The sequence below is a fragment of the Peromyscus leucopus genome, chromosome 12 (assembly GCF_004664715.2).
Source record: "Peromyscus leucopus breed LL Stock chromosome 12, UCI_PerLeu_2.1, whole genome shotgun sequence".
NCBI lineage: Eukaryota > Metazoa > Chordata > Mammalia > Rodentia > Cricetidae > Peromyscus > Peromyscus leucopus.
Genome location: NC_051073.1, coordinates 52,176,660 through 52,194,071, shown reverse-complemented (window position 1 = coordinate 52,194,071; position 17,412 = coordinate 52,176,660). Strand labels below are relative to the sequence as shown.

At 42.0% G+C, this 17,412-nt stretch overlaps 1 protein-coding gene across 2 annotated transcripts in view; it reads right to left on the bottom strand.

Moving 5' to 3' along the window:
• Window positions 1–17,412, bottom strand: part of Gramd1c (GRAM domain containing 1C) — a 91,375-nt gene that overhangs the window by 62,402 nt on the left and 11,561 nt on the right. For both annotated transcript variants that reach the window (XM_037209750.1, XM_028872094.2), the window contains exon 3: window positions 4,755–4,839. In XM_037209750.1, coding sequence (XP_037065645.1) covers window positions 4,755–4,839 — 85 coding nt within the window. The remainder of the gene's footprint in view (window positions 1–4,754; window positions 4,840–17,412) is intronic.

The following is a 17,412-nucleotide window of genomic DNA, read 5'->3' as shown; positions in this document are numbered from 1 at the left end:
AGCCCCTGTATTTTCTTCATTTTTATTTTATGTACATTGGTGTTTTACCTGTATGTATGTCTGCAGGAGGGTGTCGGGTCCCCTGGAACTGGGGTTACAGACAGTTGTGAGTTGCAATGTGGGTGCTGGGAATTGAACCCAGGCTCTCAAATGCTGAGCCATCTCATTTTTTGAGACAGGGTCTCTCACTGAAAATAAAGTTCATCAATTTTTCTATGATAACCGGCCACGAGTACTGTGGAATAATCTTCTTGCACACTGTAAAGTTTTGTCGCTCGAACTGGTTTAATAAAATTCTGATTGGCCAGTAGCCAGGCAGGAAGTATAGGCGGGAAGACCAAACTAAGGATGATGGGAAGGAGAATCATAAAGTCTGAGGAGTTACCAGCAGATGCAGAGGGAGCAAAAGATGAACGTGCCATTCTAATAAAGGTACTGACACGTGGCAGAGGGTAAATAAAAAATATGGATCAACTTAAATGTAAGAGCTAGTTAGTAATAAGCCTGAGCTATTGGCCGAGCATTTACAATTAATATAAGCCTCAGAGTGATTACCCCCCCCTCATGCTGGGGTCACAGGAGAGCAATTACCACACATGGCTTTTATGTGGGTTTGAGGATCCAGACTCAGGTCCTTGAGTTTGTTCAGCAGACACTTCACCAATGGAGCTGTCTCTCCAGCCCCTAAACTTCTGAAACTTAAAATTTTAGCAAGCATATAAATTACCTAAATATGCTTGAGATTCTGAAAGACTGTTGCTCCTCCATAATTGCTTAATTATTTAAGCATTTATTCAACACAATATGGACTCATGGATATTTATTTGATTCTTCGGGTTGTTAACCCAAATCATTGTTATTTTGTTGCTTAAGATATTCTAACTTTGAACATCAGGAGCTGTTTCAAGTTACTGCCTGTTTTCACTTTCTTAACCCACTGTTGGTACTGTAACAATGACATGCTCTATCCTCACTGGTCTTGAGTTGTTACTGTTTGTCTTAGTCAGTGTTTCATTGCTGTGAAGAGACACCATGCCCATCGCAACTCTTATAAAGGAAAACATTTCATTGGGGCTGGCTTCAGGGGTTAAGTCCATTATCACCATGGGGAGATACATGGTGGCATGCAGACAGACATGGTGCTGGAGAAGGAGCTGAGAGTTCTACATAATTAAGAATTCTTTGATCAAGATTAGTAAAGAAAAAAGAGAAGGCCCAAGTGAGTCTTAAGAGTAAAAAAAAAAAAAAAGTCATGCTAATGCAGACAATTGGAAATTTTCAATTGTTGATCTGAAGACACCAGAAGGAGTCTGTATACTGGATCTGGGTGTAGCTTGAGCATATGATACCTCAAAGCCTGCCCCCAGAGTGACACACCTCCTCCAAAGAGGCCACACCTACTCCAACAAGGCCTCACCTCCTATTAGTGCCACTCCCCATGGGCCAAGCATTCAAACACACTAGTCTATGGGGGCCACTCCTATTCAAACTACCACACTGCTCCAGCAGTTTCTTCAGGAAGAGTGGTGTTCAAGAAACCAAGACATGGGCTCCAGACAAATTCCATGCTGCTAGAGTCTTAGCAGACAGAGATAGGGAATAGACAGCTGGAGTCAGCCCTCCATAGCCATGGGTTCTACCTCCTCAGAGTATTTCACAAAGGTAAGTTCAAATGTTTCTTTTTAAAAGAATTACATCTGTACTGAACATGCACAAATTTTTTTCAGGCCACTGTTCTCTAAATAATACATATAATAACCACTTACTATCATTTACTTCATGTGAGCTATTAATAGTAACCCAGAGAGGATTTAAGGCACACAAAAAAAATGTGCTTGGGTTCCATGTAAATGCTATACTATTTTACATAAGGGCTTGAGTATCCATGGGGACTTCTTGGATCCAATCTCCTGACATATCAAAGGGCAACTATATACCAACCCACTCGTGATGGAATCATTCCCCTCATTTCTGACTCAATTAGTTTCATTGTCATGGTTAGCATTCTATCCTGCAATGTCCCTGATACATTGGTTCTTACTAAAATTTATAAACAACCAATCTCCTCAACAAAGATGTGGCCAATAAACAGTCATATAACCACCACCAAATACCACGTGACCAATGACAGTCATGTAACCACTACCAAATACCATGTGACCAATGAACAGTCATGTAACACCACCCAAACACCACGTGACCAATGACAGTCATGTAACCACCACCAAATACCATGTGACCAATGACAGTCATGTAACCACCACCAAATATCATGTGACCACTGAACAGTCATGTAACCACTACCAAATACCATGTGACCAATGAACAGTCATGTAACACCACCCAAACACCATGCAGAACCACCCCAATACCCCAAAAGTTTCTAGAGCAGCCACTCTACCCTTTATATCACTTTCTAAAGTATCTACATTAAACACGTTTACTGTACCCGGCAGAAAAAAAATGCAAATATGCAACTTTTTGAAAATAAACACACACACACACACACACACACACACACACACACACACACACACACACACTGAATGTATAAAAGTTACAATACTAGCCAAATTATACAGATAGAAAGGTCACTATTTTCCTCTGCAGTTCCCTGGCTAGCTTTCCAGTTTTACAACAAGTACTTTCCACTACCAATGAAATTAATATCTTTCAAAAAGGTACAAATCACCATGCATGGTGACAACACACTTGTAATCCTAGTACTTGGAAGGTAAAGGCAGGAGGATAGCTCCAAGTTTGAGACCAGCTGCTCCAGGCCAGCCAGGGGTATATAGCAACACCCTGTCTCAACAAAACAAAACAAGGTCGGAGTGAACAGGATACATGTGAGAACTATTTCTATGAAAAGCATTTGGTTTTAAGTGGGAGGCGAGCAAGAAACATTTGTAACACAGCAAAAGAGTTGTAATTGTTTTTAACAGTTAAGATTCCATTTTAACATAAAGACAGTTACCTCTCTGCTCCCTCTAAAATCCTTCCACACACACCCCACCACTTTTCCTTCAATTTCATATCTGAAATTTTTATCATAAGAGTATATGACGTCTGCTGGATGTGGTGACAACTGTCTGTAATCACAGCACATGGAAAATGTGGCATTCAAAACCACCCTCAGATACATACTGAGTTTGAGGCCAACCTAGGTCCATCAGACCTGATTTCATTCCCCAGAAGCCATATATCATTCCAGACGTGGGGTCTGGAGCCATGTCTCTGGAGTTAAGAGCACTGGCTACTCTTCCTGAGGACCCAGGTTTGATCCCCCAGCACCTACATGGTGGCCCACACCCATCTGTAACTGCAGTCCCAAGGGATACAATGCCCTCTTCTGGCCTCAGAAGGCACTGCACACACAAGGCACAAGATACACGTGCAGGCAAACACCTAGGCACACAAAAATAGAATTAAGTTAAAATTTAAAGCTGAGTGTGGTAGTTGCTTGGAACCTTAGCACTGGGGAAGAAGACAGAAGGAATGGAGCCCACTGGTGAGCTGCAGGTTCAAAGAGAGACCCAGTCTCAAAAGAGGGTAAACTGATTTGACGACATTCAACACTGGCCTCCACACACATGCACACCTATACGCCACTGCACCCACATACATGCATGTGCATGCACAAATGCAAATAATAAAGCACTTCTGTAATGAAAATGACTGAATTTGCTACTCAAAGGCCAACTACATGCAAAAAAAACTCTACATGCACCATAACATGAATAATGGCTCATACCTAAATGTATCCCTCGAACAGTCTTTTTGTTTTGTTTTATTTTTCTTTCTTTTTTTTTTTTTTTTGGTTTTTCGAGACAGGGTTTCTCTGTGTAGCTTTGCGCCTTTCCTGGAGCTCACTTGGTAGCCCAGGCTGGCCTCGAACTCACAGAGATCCGCCTGGCTCTGCCTCCCGAGTGCTGGGATTAAAGGCGTGCGCCACCAACGCCCGGCTTTGTTTTATTTTTCAAGACAGGGTTTCTGTGTAGCTTTGCGCCTTTCCTGGAACTCGCTTGTTAGACCAGGCTGGCCTCAGACTCACAAAGATCCGCCTGCCTCTGCCTCCCGAGTGCTGGGATTAAAGGCGTGCGCCACCACCGCCCGGCACGAACATTCATTTTAAATCGCTCTATCAGTACACTTGTTGAAGAGTATGTTTTTCTCAATAGAGTTACTATGTGATAAATATCACATCTAAATGTTCCTTACAAAGCCATATACAGAAGTACCAGGATGGGCTGGAGAGATGGCTCAGGGGTCAATTCTCAGCAACCACATGGTGGCTCACAACCACCTATAATGAGATCTGGTGCCCTCTTCTGGTGTGCTGGCAGGACACTGTATATATAATAAATACATCTTTAAAAAAGAAAGAGAGAGAGAGAGAGAGAGAGAGAGAGAGAGAGAGAGAGAGAGAAAGGAAGAGAGGAGGGAGAGAGAGAGAGAGAGAGAGAGAGAGAGAGAGAGAGAGAGAGAGAGAGAGAGAGAGAAGTACCACCAGGAAAAACCATGAGGGCACATTTCTTCTCAGTATGTAGCATCTCACAGGTTGGAAATCAATGTTCCCCTGGTTACACTTGGCTTAAGCTTGCCTAACTGTAAAATAGGACACTGCTTTCCTAACAGTACTGTAAGTAATAGCAGGACTACATTTCCTTCACGCAGTCGCTCTCTAGCACGAAGCCCTAGTTTTCTCCATGCTGCCGCTGGTGGCGCTTGTCTGCATCGAGAGCTCTGGGTACCTGCTATCAACTTCTCTGAGTCCGGCAGGTGCGTGAACTGCTGTTTGTATTCCTCGTTCCTGTCTTTATAGGTGGAACTCGAGATCTGAAACGACGAAAAGATGAGGTTACTGTTTACTCCCACTCAAAACGAAACTTAAAAATCATATACTCTCGGTCAACGTTCTGCCCTTGTATATGAAAGAAGCACGAACGTGTCAAAAGCCATTGGTGTCATAGTTCTGTGAATGTGGGACAGGCCATGAAAGCTAGCAGCTACGTTGACAGAGAAGCCTGGGCTGGTGTGGAGAATGCAGAAGAAGCTGTGTTAAAAATAAGAGGGAAAACCCTACATCTGGGCAGACTCAGGGTATGGTCCCAGCTGGAACAAGACAAGTGGAGATCAGCAAGGCCTTAGCAGAGGGATCTAGAAAGAAATGAGGCCATGTGGGCTGGACACTGTCCTTACACGCCTGACCAAACAGAGCCTCAGATATTGGAAAGAGCCTGAGCTACCTACCTACGCATTCCTGCCTAGCAACACAAGAGATGGGAGAATCCATATTAACTGGGACAAATGAGAAGAACTTAAACTTTAACCACATTACCTAATGTACACACAGGGCTGTCAGTAGAAGGAAAAGCCTTTCTGAATCTTTGTATTTGAGCATATCATTTAGTAAACACTGACCAATATATAGGGTGACTCCTAGAAAGTCAGCCTTAAAAAGAAAAGGACATCAATAATAAATAAGGCAGAGATATTTGTTCCCACCATGCCATAGGACAAACCCAGATTTACTCTAGGTGAGTTGTTAAGTAAACAAACAAAATCAACAAGGACAACCCTTTGGGCAGGGAGAATGCAATCGGAATCCAGAGATGCTAATGAGGCAGAGAGCAAGGCCCAGAAGGTCTTATGCAAAGCCTTACCCAACTGATGTACGGAAAGAGCACTCTGGCAGAGAGAAAAGCTGGACACCCCAGCTGAGGCAAACCCAAACTGGCACAGGTACAGAGGCCCTCCAGAGTATCCAAAAACAACCCAGGGCTCATACTACTACTAAACCTCACCCCAAAATGGTGGCTTAAGACAATAAGACGACATGCATCACATGAAGTTCTGTGCAGAACTACATGCAACAGACAAATTGTGCACAGAAAAGCCCGGGTCCTTTGTAAAATGGCATCCTCAAGCCTGCTCCAGCCAGCCTGCTGCAGCCTGCCTCCTCTGGAAGTTCATCTTTCTTTAAATTCTTTGACTTTGCTTGCTACTGTCTAACTGTCTCTGGTGAATTCTTCGTAGCAGGACTCAAGAAGCCGGAACCCCACTGGGGATACCCTCTTATCCTCAGTATCACTAACACTATTCGAATTATCCCACCGGCAATGAAAATTATAAAGCATGGGGAGTAACAGGAAAGAAAAAGTCAACAGGCCATAAAAAACAATCTTTGATGGTTCCGGGCATTGGATTTAAGAGCCTAGGACATCAAAGAAATTATCAGCCAATGTTCAAAGAACTAAAGAAAACCATGCTTGAGGAACTCAGGCGTTGGCCTAGCTTCAACCATCAGCTTGACAGCTTAGAGCCATCCGAGATGAAAGCCTCAGCTGAGGAACTGCCCCGATCAGATTGGCCTGTGGGCACGTCTGTGGAGGATTATCTTGACTATGAACTGCTGCCGGAGGGCCCAGCCCACTGTGGGCAGGGCCACTCCCTGTCAGGTGCTCTTGTGGTTATCAGAAAGCTGACTGAGCCCGAGCCGGGGAGAAGGGCAGCAGACTGTGCTTTCGTGGTCTCTGCTTCGAGTTCCTCCCTGAGTTCCTGATCAAACTTCCCTCAGTGATGAACTGTGACCTGGAAGTATAAGCCAAATAAAGCCCTTCCTCCCTAAGTTGCTTTTGGTCCTGGTGTTTGTGGCAGCAACAGAATAACACTAGAACAGTGGTAGAAGTACCTGCTTCTAAGCCCGATGGCCTGAGCTCAATATCCAGGACCCAGACAGCGGAAGGAGAAAACAGACTCCCACAGGCTGTCCTCTGGCCTCCACATACAAGCTTACACACACGCATTATACATGCACATGTATACCTTAAAATATTTTTAAATCAAAATTAAAATAATAGCCTAAAACGTCTGACACACAAATAAATAAATGGAGACAGCAAGCAAATATAACATGAAACATGAGCAACAGACGATAAAATGTCTATTTGTAATTGCAATCATTTCCGACGTCTCGGTGTAATCGGACTACATAACAGAGGCCAGGGTGAGAGGAGAAAAGGGAGGGTCTGAACGATCTAAGTGCCATGCTCAAGAACTCAGAAGAGGAAAAATACATTTGAATTAAAAAAATAGATAATAAAGAAAAGAATAAATTGTTTTTTTAATTGAAACACAAGACATATAGGACATATAAATGAGAGAGAGATCATTTTTTAAAACAAGACTGATGAAAAGCAAAGAGAGAAGATATGAATTATCAACTATTTCAAAAAAGGAGAACACTGTAGACTACAGACCTCAACAGAAATAAGGGGAAATCAACATACCCCTATACATATAAATGTACTACCTTGGAGGAACACCCTGGTTCCTCAAAATATACCAACTACTACGACTCACTCAGTCAGAACAAGACAAGGCTGTCCACTCTCCCCATATTTATTCAATATAGTACTAGAAGTTCTAGCTAGAGCAATGAGACAACAAAAGGAGATCAAAGGGATATAAATTGGCAAGGAAGAAGTCAAACTTTCACTATTTGCAGATGATATGATAGTATACATAAGTGATCCCAAAAACTCTACCAGGGAACTCCTACAGCTGATAGACTCCTTCAGTAAAGTGGCAGGATACAAGATCAACTCAAAAAAATCAGTAGCCCTCCTATACACAAATGATAAAAGGGCTGAGAAAGAAGTCAGAGAAACATCACCCTTTACAATAGCCACAAATAATATAAAATATCTTGGGATAACACTAACTAAACAAGTGAAGGACCTTTTTTACAAGAACTTTAAATCTCTAAAGAAAGAAATTGAAGAAGATATCAGAAAATGGAAGGATCTCCCATGCTCATGGATAGGTAGGATTAACATAGTAAAAATGGCAATCTTACCAAAAGCAATCTACATATTCAATGCAATCCCCATCAAAATCCCAACACAATTCTTCACAGACTTGGAAAGAAAAATACTCAACTTTATATGGAAAAACAAAAGACCCAGGATAGCTAAAAGAATCCTATACGATAAAGCAACCCTTGGAGGCATCACCATCCCTGACCTCAAACTCTACTATAGAGCTATAGTAATAAAAACAGCTTGGTACTGGTATAAAAACCGACATACGGACCAATGGAATCGAATTGAAGACCCTGACATTAATCCATGCACATATGAACACCTGGTTTTTGACAAAGGAGCCAAAACTATACAATGGAAAAAAGAAAGTATCTTCAGCAAATGGTGCTGGAATAACTGGATCTCAATATGTAAAAGATTACAAATAGATCCATATCTGTCACCATGCACAAAACTCAAGTCCAAGTGGATCAAAGACCTGAACATAAATCCAGTTACACTAAACTTAATAGAAAAGAAAGTAGGAAGCACTCTTGAACGCATTGGCACCGGAGACCATTTCCTAAATAAAACACCAACAGCACAGACCCTGAGCACAACAATTAATAAATGGGACCTCTCAAAACTGAGAAGCTTTTGCAGGGCAAAAGACACAGTCAATAAGACAAAAAGACAGCCAACAGAATGGGAAAAGATCTTCACCAACCCCACATCTGACAGAGGATTAATCTCCACAGTATATAAAGAACTCAAGAAACTAGACATCAAAATACTGAACAGTCCAATTAAAAAATGGGCTAAAGAGCTAAACAGAGAATTCACAAAACAAGAACTACAAATGGCTGAAAGACATTTAAAGAAATGCTCAACATCCTTAATCATCAGAGAAATGCAAATCAAAACGACTCTGAGATACCACCTTACACCTGTCAGAATGGCTACGATCAAAAACACCAATGACAGTCAATGTTGGAGAGGATATGGAGCAAAGGGAACACTCCTCCACTGTTGGTGGGAATGTAAACTTGTACAACCACTGTGGAAATCAGTATGGCGGTTTCTCAGAAAATTAGGAATCGAACTACCTCAAGACCCAGCCATCCCACTCTTGGGCATATACCCAAGGAATGCTGATTCATACCATAAAGATATGCTATGTTCATAGCAGCACTATTTGTAATAGCCAGAACCTGGAAACAACCTAGATGCCCGTCAACGGAAGAATGGATGAAAAAAATGTGGTACATATACACAATGGAGTACTACTCAGCAGAGAAAAACAATGAAAGCATGAAATTTGCAGGCAAATGGATGGAACTAGAAAAAATCATCCTGAGTGAGATAACCCAAACCCAGAAAGACAGTCATGGTATGTACTCACTCATAAGTGGATTCTAGATATAAAATAAAGAACAATCAGACTACAACCCATAGAACCATGAAGGCTATATATATAGCATGGAGGTCCCTAGGACGACTGTGGCTTATAATAAATTTCAGTTTTACTCAATTATTGAAAAAAAATAGCCAAATGAATGGACTATGAACCAAAGGCTGAGGGGCCCCAGCTGGATCAGGCCCTCTGAATAGGTATGGCAGTTGATTGGCTTGATCAGTTTGGGAAGCAACTAGGCAGTGTGACCAAGTCCTGTGCTCATTGCATGAGTTGGCTGTTTGAAACCTGGAGCTTATTCAGGGACACTTGGCTCAGTCTGGGAGGAAGGGACTGGACCTGCCTGGACTGAGTCTACCAGGTTGATTGCAGTCCTCGGGGGAGGATTTGCCAAGGAGGAGGTGGGAATGGGGGGTGGGCTGGGGGTAAGGGGAGGGAGTGGGAGGGGAGAGAATATGGGAACCCGTGGCTGATATGTAGAACTGAATGGTATTGTAAAATAAAATAAATAAAATTAAAAAAGAAAAAAGAAAGAAGAAGATTTCTCAGTGAAAACATGAAGGCTTGGATATTTCTTTACGTGTTTTGGGGTATTGTTGTGATGATTTAAATGGGTACCTCAAGTTACATATTTAGAAACTTAATCTGCGGCTTGGAGTGGAACCTCCCACCTACAATCCCAGTATTTGAGAGGCTAAGGCAGGAGGATCACCACAAGTGTGAGTCTTGGGATATCTAGTGAGTTCCAGGCCAGCTTGAGCTATAGATAAAACTTCACGCCGGGCGGTGGTGGCGCACGCCTTTAATCCCAGCACTCGGGAGGCAGAGCCAGGCGGATCTCTGTGAGTTCGAGGCTAGCCTGGGCTACCAAGTGAGTTCCAGGAAAGGTGCAAAGCTACACAGAGAAACCCTGTCTCGAAAAACCAAAAAAAAAAAAAAAAAACTTCACATATGCACACATATACTGAGGCAAGTTAATTTCCAGGGTTGGGGATATAGTTTCATGGTAGAGCATTTGTGAGAACCTGGGTTCAATGCCCAATACTAGACAAACAAATAAACAAACAAACAAACAACCCTCACTCTCCAGTACAACAGTGTGTGAGAGCTGGCAACACTCTCATGAGTACACGGGTACTGTTGTCATGGAAGCAGGTTAACTACAAGACAGTGAGTTCTTACAAAACAAGTGTGGCCTCCTTTGCTCTCCTGTCCTTCTGCTTGGTCATAGGCTGACACAGAGACAAGTCAGATGCAAGATAAACAATTGGGACTCCACACTGCAGCCTCAACGGACTCCAGACTCTCTGCCTGCAGACCCTGCTAGCTTCTGGAACTGAGAGATACTTTTTCTTCTTTTTTATAAATTACCTTGTCCATGGTCTCATTATAGCTACACAAAGTAAACTAACAGATAATTTCTTTTTAGTCATGTTTTTACCCAAAAGATGTTTTCCTATTAATTTTTTTCCTACATTATATTTTGATCTTATTCTTTTCTCTCCCTAATTCCTTTCAGATCTTCTACACTTGCCTACCCAACTTCATGCTTTCTCTCTCTCAAAAAATAAACGAATTCAAAACAAAGAAACTAAAAAGCCCAGTAAGACGAAAAAAAAAATACCCAAACAAAATAAAATAAAACAAAAAATTCACAAAAACATGGAGTCCATTTTTTTAAGAGGTCCCCAGACCTCAGCACAACTGACTCTATGATGGCAATACCATTCGGGCCATAAAGCTCAGCATGCAGACAGCACCCCCTGCCAAAATTAAACCAAAGACCTAATCCATCAAAGTCCATCATTCTGGGGAAGTTTCTAAATGTACTAACCCTGCTTTTTGCCTTCTGTAGTTCTGCTTCTGGCTAACTGTTTTTGTTAACGGAAGTGTGTCAACCTAGGACATGTGTGTGTGTGTGTGTGTGTGTGTGTGTGTGTGTGTGTGTGTGTGTGTACACGCACGCGTGCAAGTGTGTGCTTAAAAGCTCTCCCTGAGAAACGCTCAAGGATACTCTGGGATCCTGGACACCCCATGTAGTTGATGGCCTGCTAATAAAGACTTCTATTGGCTCAAACCCCTGTCCAAGTAGTCTTCTGGGGGGTACTCCACAACAGTTTTGTGGGGGGCAACTACTCCTGGGCATGGGCCTGCTCTGGAGTGTGGTTGATATACCCAGAGACACTTCATTGTAGATAACTGATTTTTTTCCTTTTCGAGCCCCCAAAAGGTATTTTTTTAATGGTAATGTGGGCATCCTTAGGAAAGTATGGTTTTAATAAGTTATGAATTTTTCCCCCTCAGTCCTTTATCTCTTGAAACAAGTACATGTCAAATTTTACACAGGAAAATCTGAACCACAATCTAAAGCCAGTGTGCCAGTTGGGTTTTGTTTTTCTTTTTTTTTTTTTTTTTTTTCATAAAATTGGACTTTTGCAGGGGATGAGGCACCACGCCTAGCCAAATTGTACTTAAAAAAAAAAAATGGCCCGGGTGGTGGTGGTGGTGGTGGTGGTGGTGGTGGTGGTGGTGGTGGTGCACACCTTTAATCCCAGCACTTGGGAGGCAGAGGCAGGCGGATCTTTGTGATTTCAAGGCCAGCCTGGTCTACAGAGAGAGATACAGGAAAGGTGCAAAACTACACAGAGAAACCCTGTCTCGAAAAACAAAAACAAACAAACAAAAAGACTTATTTTTGATTATGGGAAGGGGAGTACGCACACATGAGTGTAGGTACCAATGGACTCCCAGAAGCTGGAGTTACAGGTGGTTACGATGCTGAACTGAAGAGCCTCTTCAGGAGCAGTACACACTCAACTGAGCCGTCTCTCCAGCCCCAAACTGTACTCTTTAATGTCCGTCGAGACCCCATCTTCACATCCAATAGCCAGCCCTCCCGTCTCCCCTAACCCAAACAGTATGTCGATCGTCCTAACAAGCTTCCTCCCTTCCCTTTGTGAACACTACAGTTTCTTCTGTTCTTTTTATCATTTGCTAAATCTCCATTTCTTTCACTAATTTCTGTTCTTCCAAATCTGAGATTCTAAACGTCTAAGTCCATTTTTTTCCTTTCTGTCATATTTTGCCTTAAACATCCCCATCCTCTTCAATATCATCCTTCAAGTATCACAAGTTAATTTCACCTTTAACCTCTTCTAAGATTTAAGTCATGCATCCCACAGCTTACTAGATTTTTCTTTTCAAGTGATAAATATGTACCTCTGCCACCAACAAAACAAAACCTTTGATTCTATATTCCAAGGACTATACCACTCTGGTCTTTCTCCTTTCCGAGGGGTGCTCCCAATTTACCCAGTTGCACTGAAAAATCCTAGAATCAGTTTCCTTAATCTTTCTCATCCCCTCACTCACAATACCCACATCCTCAGCAGGCTTCAAGTGAGCCTTCTACATCAGGACCTTTCCAGAGGCCGGAAAACAATCCCGTTTCTCCTGCAAGCGACTGCATTTTCTCTTCTGCCTCCTCCACGAGGGCCCTCTGAGTGCAGCCTTGCTTGGGCCTCCTAGCTAGCGCTGCTTCTTCTTCCTGTTGATATTCTGCATTCACACATACATTGCTTTTCTTGTTTTCATAGATCTTATCACTACCTGACATAACGTAACACATTCGCTTATCTGTAAAATATCCATCTCGCATTCTGACTGTAACCTCTAGGGTGGTTCGCTTAGAACACGATGATATATATCAAAGACACTCAAATAAACGAACAAGACAGTCTTCACCTCCACTCATTTGCTGTGTGCATTTACTTCTAACATAATGACTCTGCTCACACATTCCTTAAGCTGTCCTGCGAGAGGTTCACTGAGCCTCTCGATTCTCAAGTCCCTTGCTTGTTTTCCATGTCCATCTTCTGAAGCTCCCTTGAATGCCTAGTAGATGGTCCATTGTCCCCTTATGTCTACAGTTGCTCTCTTTCACACTCTTTCTCAGTGAACAATCTGAGTAATATACGAGTTCAACTCTTTCTTCAGCATTTCACCATTATTTCAATGAATGTGTATTTTCCATATAGTCCATGGATTTGTTGTTTCTCAAATCTGCCTGGTGCCTTAAAATTTATTACCCATTTATATATTTTTATCAATTTCTGTTAAGTCCTTACTTGGAGGTTCATTTTTTTTTTCAGGTCTGAGTAGCAAATCTGAGGCCTTGTACGTGCAAGGCAGTGCTCTCCACCAAACTACAATCTCCCCTGCTACTCCATAGCTGTATTCTACACGCTTTGAAATTTATGACCCATTATGTCATTTATCAATATTCCCTTTGCTCACCAGTAGAATATTGTATTCAATTCCCAAACTTTCAGGAGAAACTTGCTCCCACCTGCACCTAAACCCAGGCTTAGCTAGACAAGTTTTTGTCTTCAGTTTGAAGATGTAGGTAGATTTCTTTCCTTGCCAACATTTCACAGAAGGTGCAACTCTTCAAGAGTCATGGCCTTATGAAGCATTCTCGGTCCTAACCCATGTAAGTTCAAGGCATCATCTCCTATCCTGTGTCACTACGAAATCGGAAACCTGCTCAGGGCTGCCTTGCCGCTAGCCTCCATGCCTATACCTCTAGTAACCATTTCCTTTTCCATTTTAGCCCTTAAGCACTTTCTTTGTTAGTGTGTAATCCCAGATAAGCATTATAAACATGTCTGTGACAGGGCTGGGGAGATGGCTGGGAGGGAAAGTGTGCTGTACAAGCGTGAGTACTTCAGATCACCCGCATCCAGATATAAGAAGCCATACACAACAGCACACATGCAAAACCCCAACTTTGGGGGGTGAGAGAAGAGAATTGCAGATCCTGCGGCTATGGTCATATATTGTGTACCCCAAAAATGCTTGCCTGGGGATCAGAGAACAAAGCCAGCCACTATATTAAACATAGAGGTCAGGCAGTGATAGCACACGCCTTTAATCCTAGCATTCAGGAGGCAGAGATCCATTCAGATCTCTGTGAGTTCAAGGCCACAATGGACATGGTGGTACGTGCCTTTAATCCCAGCACTAATAAGGAAGTAAGATGGCAGGGCACAGAAAGGTATATAAGATGTGAGTAAACAGGAAGTCTCTCTCTCGAGGCTGAGGATTTTGTAGAGGTAAGAACGTGGCTGGCTTGTTCTGTTTCTCTGATCTTTCAGCTTTCACCCCAATATCTGGCTCTGGGTTTTTTTTCTTTATTAATAAGATCATTTAGCAATTCATGTTACATGGGGCAGTCTAGAAAAAACAGTGAGTTCTAGGTTCAGAGAGAGACCCTGTCTCAAAAAATAAGGTAGAGGGCCAGCAAGATGGCTCGGGCTATAAAAGCACTTGCCATCAAGTCTGGTGACCTGAGTTTGATCCCTAAGTCCTACAAAAATAGAAGAGACTGCGGCAAGTTGTCCTCTGACTACACACACCATGGCACACATGCCCACACATGTACATGTATATGCATGCAAAATAAATGAAATTTTAAAAATTAAATCTGGACTAGAAAGGTGGCTCAGCAGTTAATAATACTGGCTTTCTGGTTTTCTAGAGAATCAGGGTTTAATTCCTAGCACCCACATGGTGGCTCACAACCCTCTACAACTCCAGTTCCAGGGCTCTGATGCCCTCTTCTGGCCTCCTCAGGCACTGCATAAACATGGTGCACAGACATGGATGCAGGCAAAACATCCATACACATAAATAAATACATCTCAAAAATGTAATTTAAATGTAAAAACATATACTAACTTGGAAAACAGCTAAGGAAGCCACCCAATACCAACCCCTGCCCTTCACACCTGTATACTCAGGTGTGTGCACCCACGCACATACACATATGCCAAACACATACATACATAGTTTATAATATTGTATCCAGCATGTCTAGATAGTTTTACTAAAATGTTCAATTAAATTAAATAGCCCCCTCCTCCTTTGCCAGAAATATTAACTCCTGTTTCTTTATAGTTAAATCTAAAAATACTAGAAGACACTTCAATTTATAAAATAGTGCTTAATATACATACCTAATAATTTTCAAATAGAATTAAGTCTCTTAAAAAACAAAATGGCTGGGCAGTGGTGGCGCATACCTTTAATCCTAGCACTTGGGAGGCAGAGCCAGGTGGATCTCTGTGAGTTTGAGGCCAGCCTGGTCTATAGGGCAAGATCCAGGACAGGCACCAAAAAAAAAAAAAAAAAAAAAAAAGAAAAGCAACTTTGTTCTTTAAGTCATTGTAGTAAAACGTAGTGTAGACTTTATGGGTTTGAATAAACATGGACTATGCTTGCCCTGGAACACAATGTGACTGCAGGCCAGCTTTCCTCCAAACTTGCCAAAGCACATCACAAACACACTAATTAATCCTCTGGGGCCTCTTCTGACAATATATAGTACTGCATTAATTAATCCTACATGTGCCAATATATCAGGGCTGTGCTGAGTTTCATCCCCACTTGGAAGCAGAGCAGTTTAGCCGTGACCACTGTGAGCACAAGCACAAGTCAGGGAGAAGGACAGAACTAAGACATGGTTCCTTGCACAATCAAAACTATGACGGGACCTAGAAGCTGACTTAAAGACTTTCCTGTGCTGGTTGTTATCTGAATATAGTAGTTCAAAATACAAATGCTTTTATTCTTCCATGTTTTAGAGCAAAAGGAAAGACATGATTAATTTGAATTCTAAGCACTTTAAAAATTCTCCTGCTCCATCTTGTTTCCATTTTTCTTTCTGAATCAAATATCTAAGATTCACATCACCTCTGCTCTACGTATATTAGTTAAGATTATTAAAAATCACAACCATTTAAAGAAAATATATAGACTTTAATTTTAGTTACAAGTTTCAGAAAATGATTTTTTCACTTGCAAAATAAAATCATCAATTAAACCAGCCAATAAGGAAATGAGTGTACACAGTTGAGGAACATTTTCAAAGAGGAACTTCCAACGTGAGAGTGAATGGCCCAATGATGAACGCCATTTCCAAAGAACTACTGCATCTAACAGCCCTGCTGAGTTATGTCATCTTCTAAACACACACAACACAAACTCCCAGAGGCCCCTTCCTGCTCCCACTGGTGGCTAACTGCACATCACTGAGAGAGCTAACTAAACAAACAGACTCACTGCAGACCTGTCTGCTTGTCCTCTGGGATTTTTAATCCACATAGGGATACATCATTATTTTAGTTGGTAAGGAAAAAAATAAAACTATTTTTTCCTTTTGCCATATACTTTTTACTACCATGTAAAAGACAAAAAGCATAAATATTTATTTGCAATTAACTCTATGTTCAATCTCATTTGTTATCACTTTTGGTTTCAAGGGGTATAAAAGTTAACAATAAAAGTCATTTCTCATATTCTAGGGTTATAAACATCGGGATTTCTAAAAAACAAATAAATAAATACATATAAGGGTCCTAGCTTTGATAACTAGAGTTAAGAAGAAAATCTGGAGCTGTGGCTTTTGCTATCAACTATGGAGACTTAATCATACTGGTACCCTGCATTGAAGCAGTCTCACAAGAAGGAAGACAAAGAGCCCCTCTGTTTAACTGCATGCCATTCTGACTGACCTAAGACACACCGTTGTCGTCAGACTGTGACTCAATCTCTGTTTTACAAGTGATGCAACTTGAGGTCAGGTGGGCGGTGGAACGTCCCAGGTCACCATGCAGTAAAGTCACTAGGGGCAGAGCAGACACTATTTCCCATGTTCTATTTTCAATCTAGTTCATTCTTATATCACACTGCCCTCTAGGTTCACTACCGTAGAAAAACTGCCTATATGCATTAGTCTACATTACTCGTCTTCCTTGGCTATTGAAACATCAAACTTAAGAAGTCCGTGACCTGATTACCAGACACCATCTTAGAGCTGTGCTACAGCTTTGGTAAGGACAGCAGCTCCTCCCATGGCGCGAAGGGTGCCAGCAAGCCTGTCCCCCTGGAGACCAGCTCTCCTTGTGCATCCCTGTGGGCCTGAAGAGTGGCATCAGAACTGTAGATGATGGGAAGATACGCAGCAGGGCTCAGGGCAGTCCACCACTTGAGTGCTGGAGACACATTCATAGTCACTGAGAGCACAGAGCAGGCTGGGGATGTAGCTCAGTGGGAGAGCATTTACTTAGCTGTCCAGAGTCCATGGGTTAGAACCTTGAAAGTAAAAGGAGGAAGTGAGGGAGGAACCACACA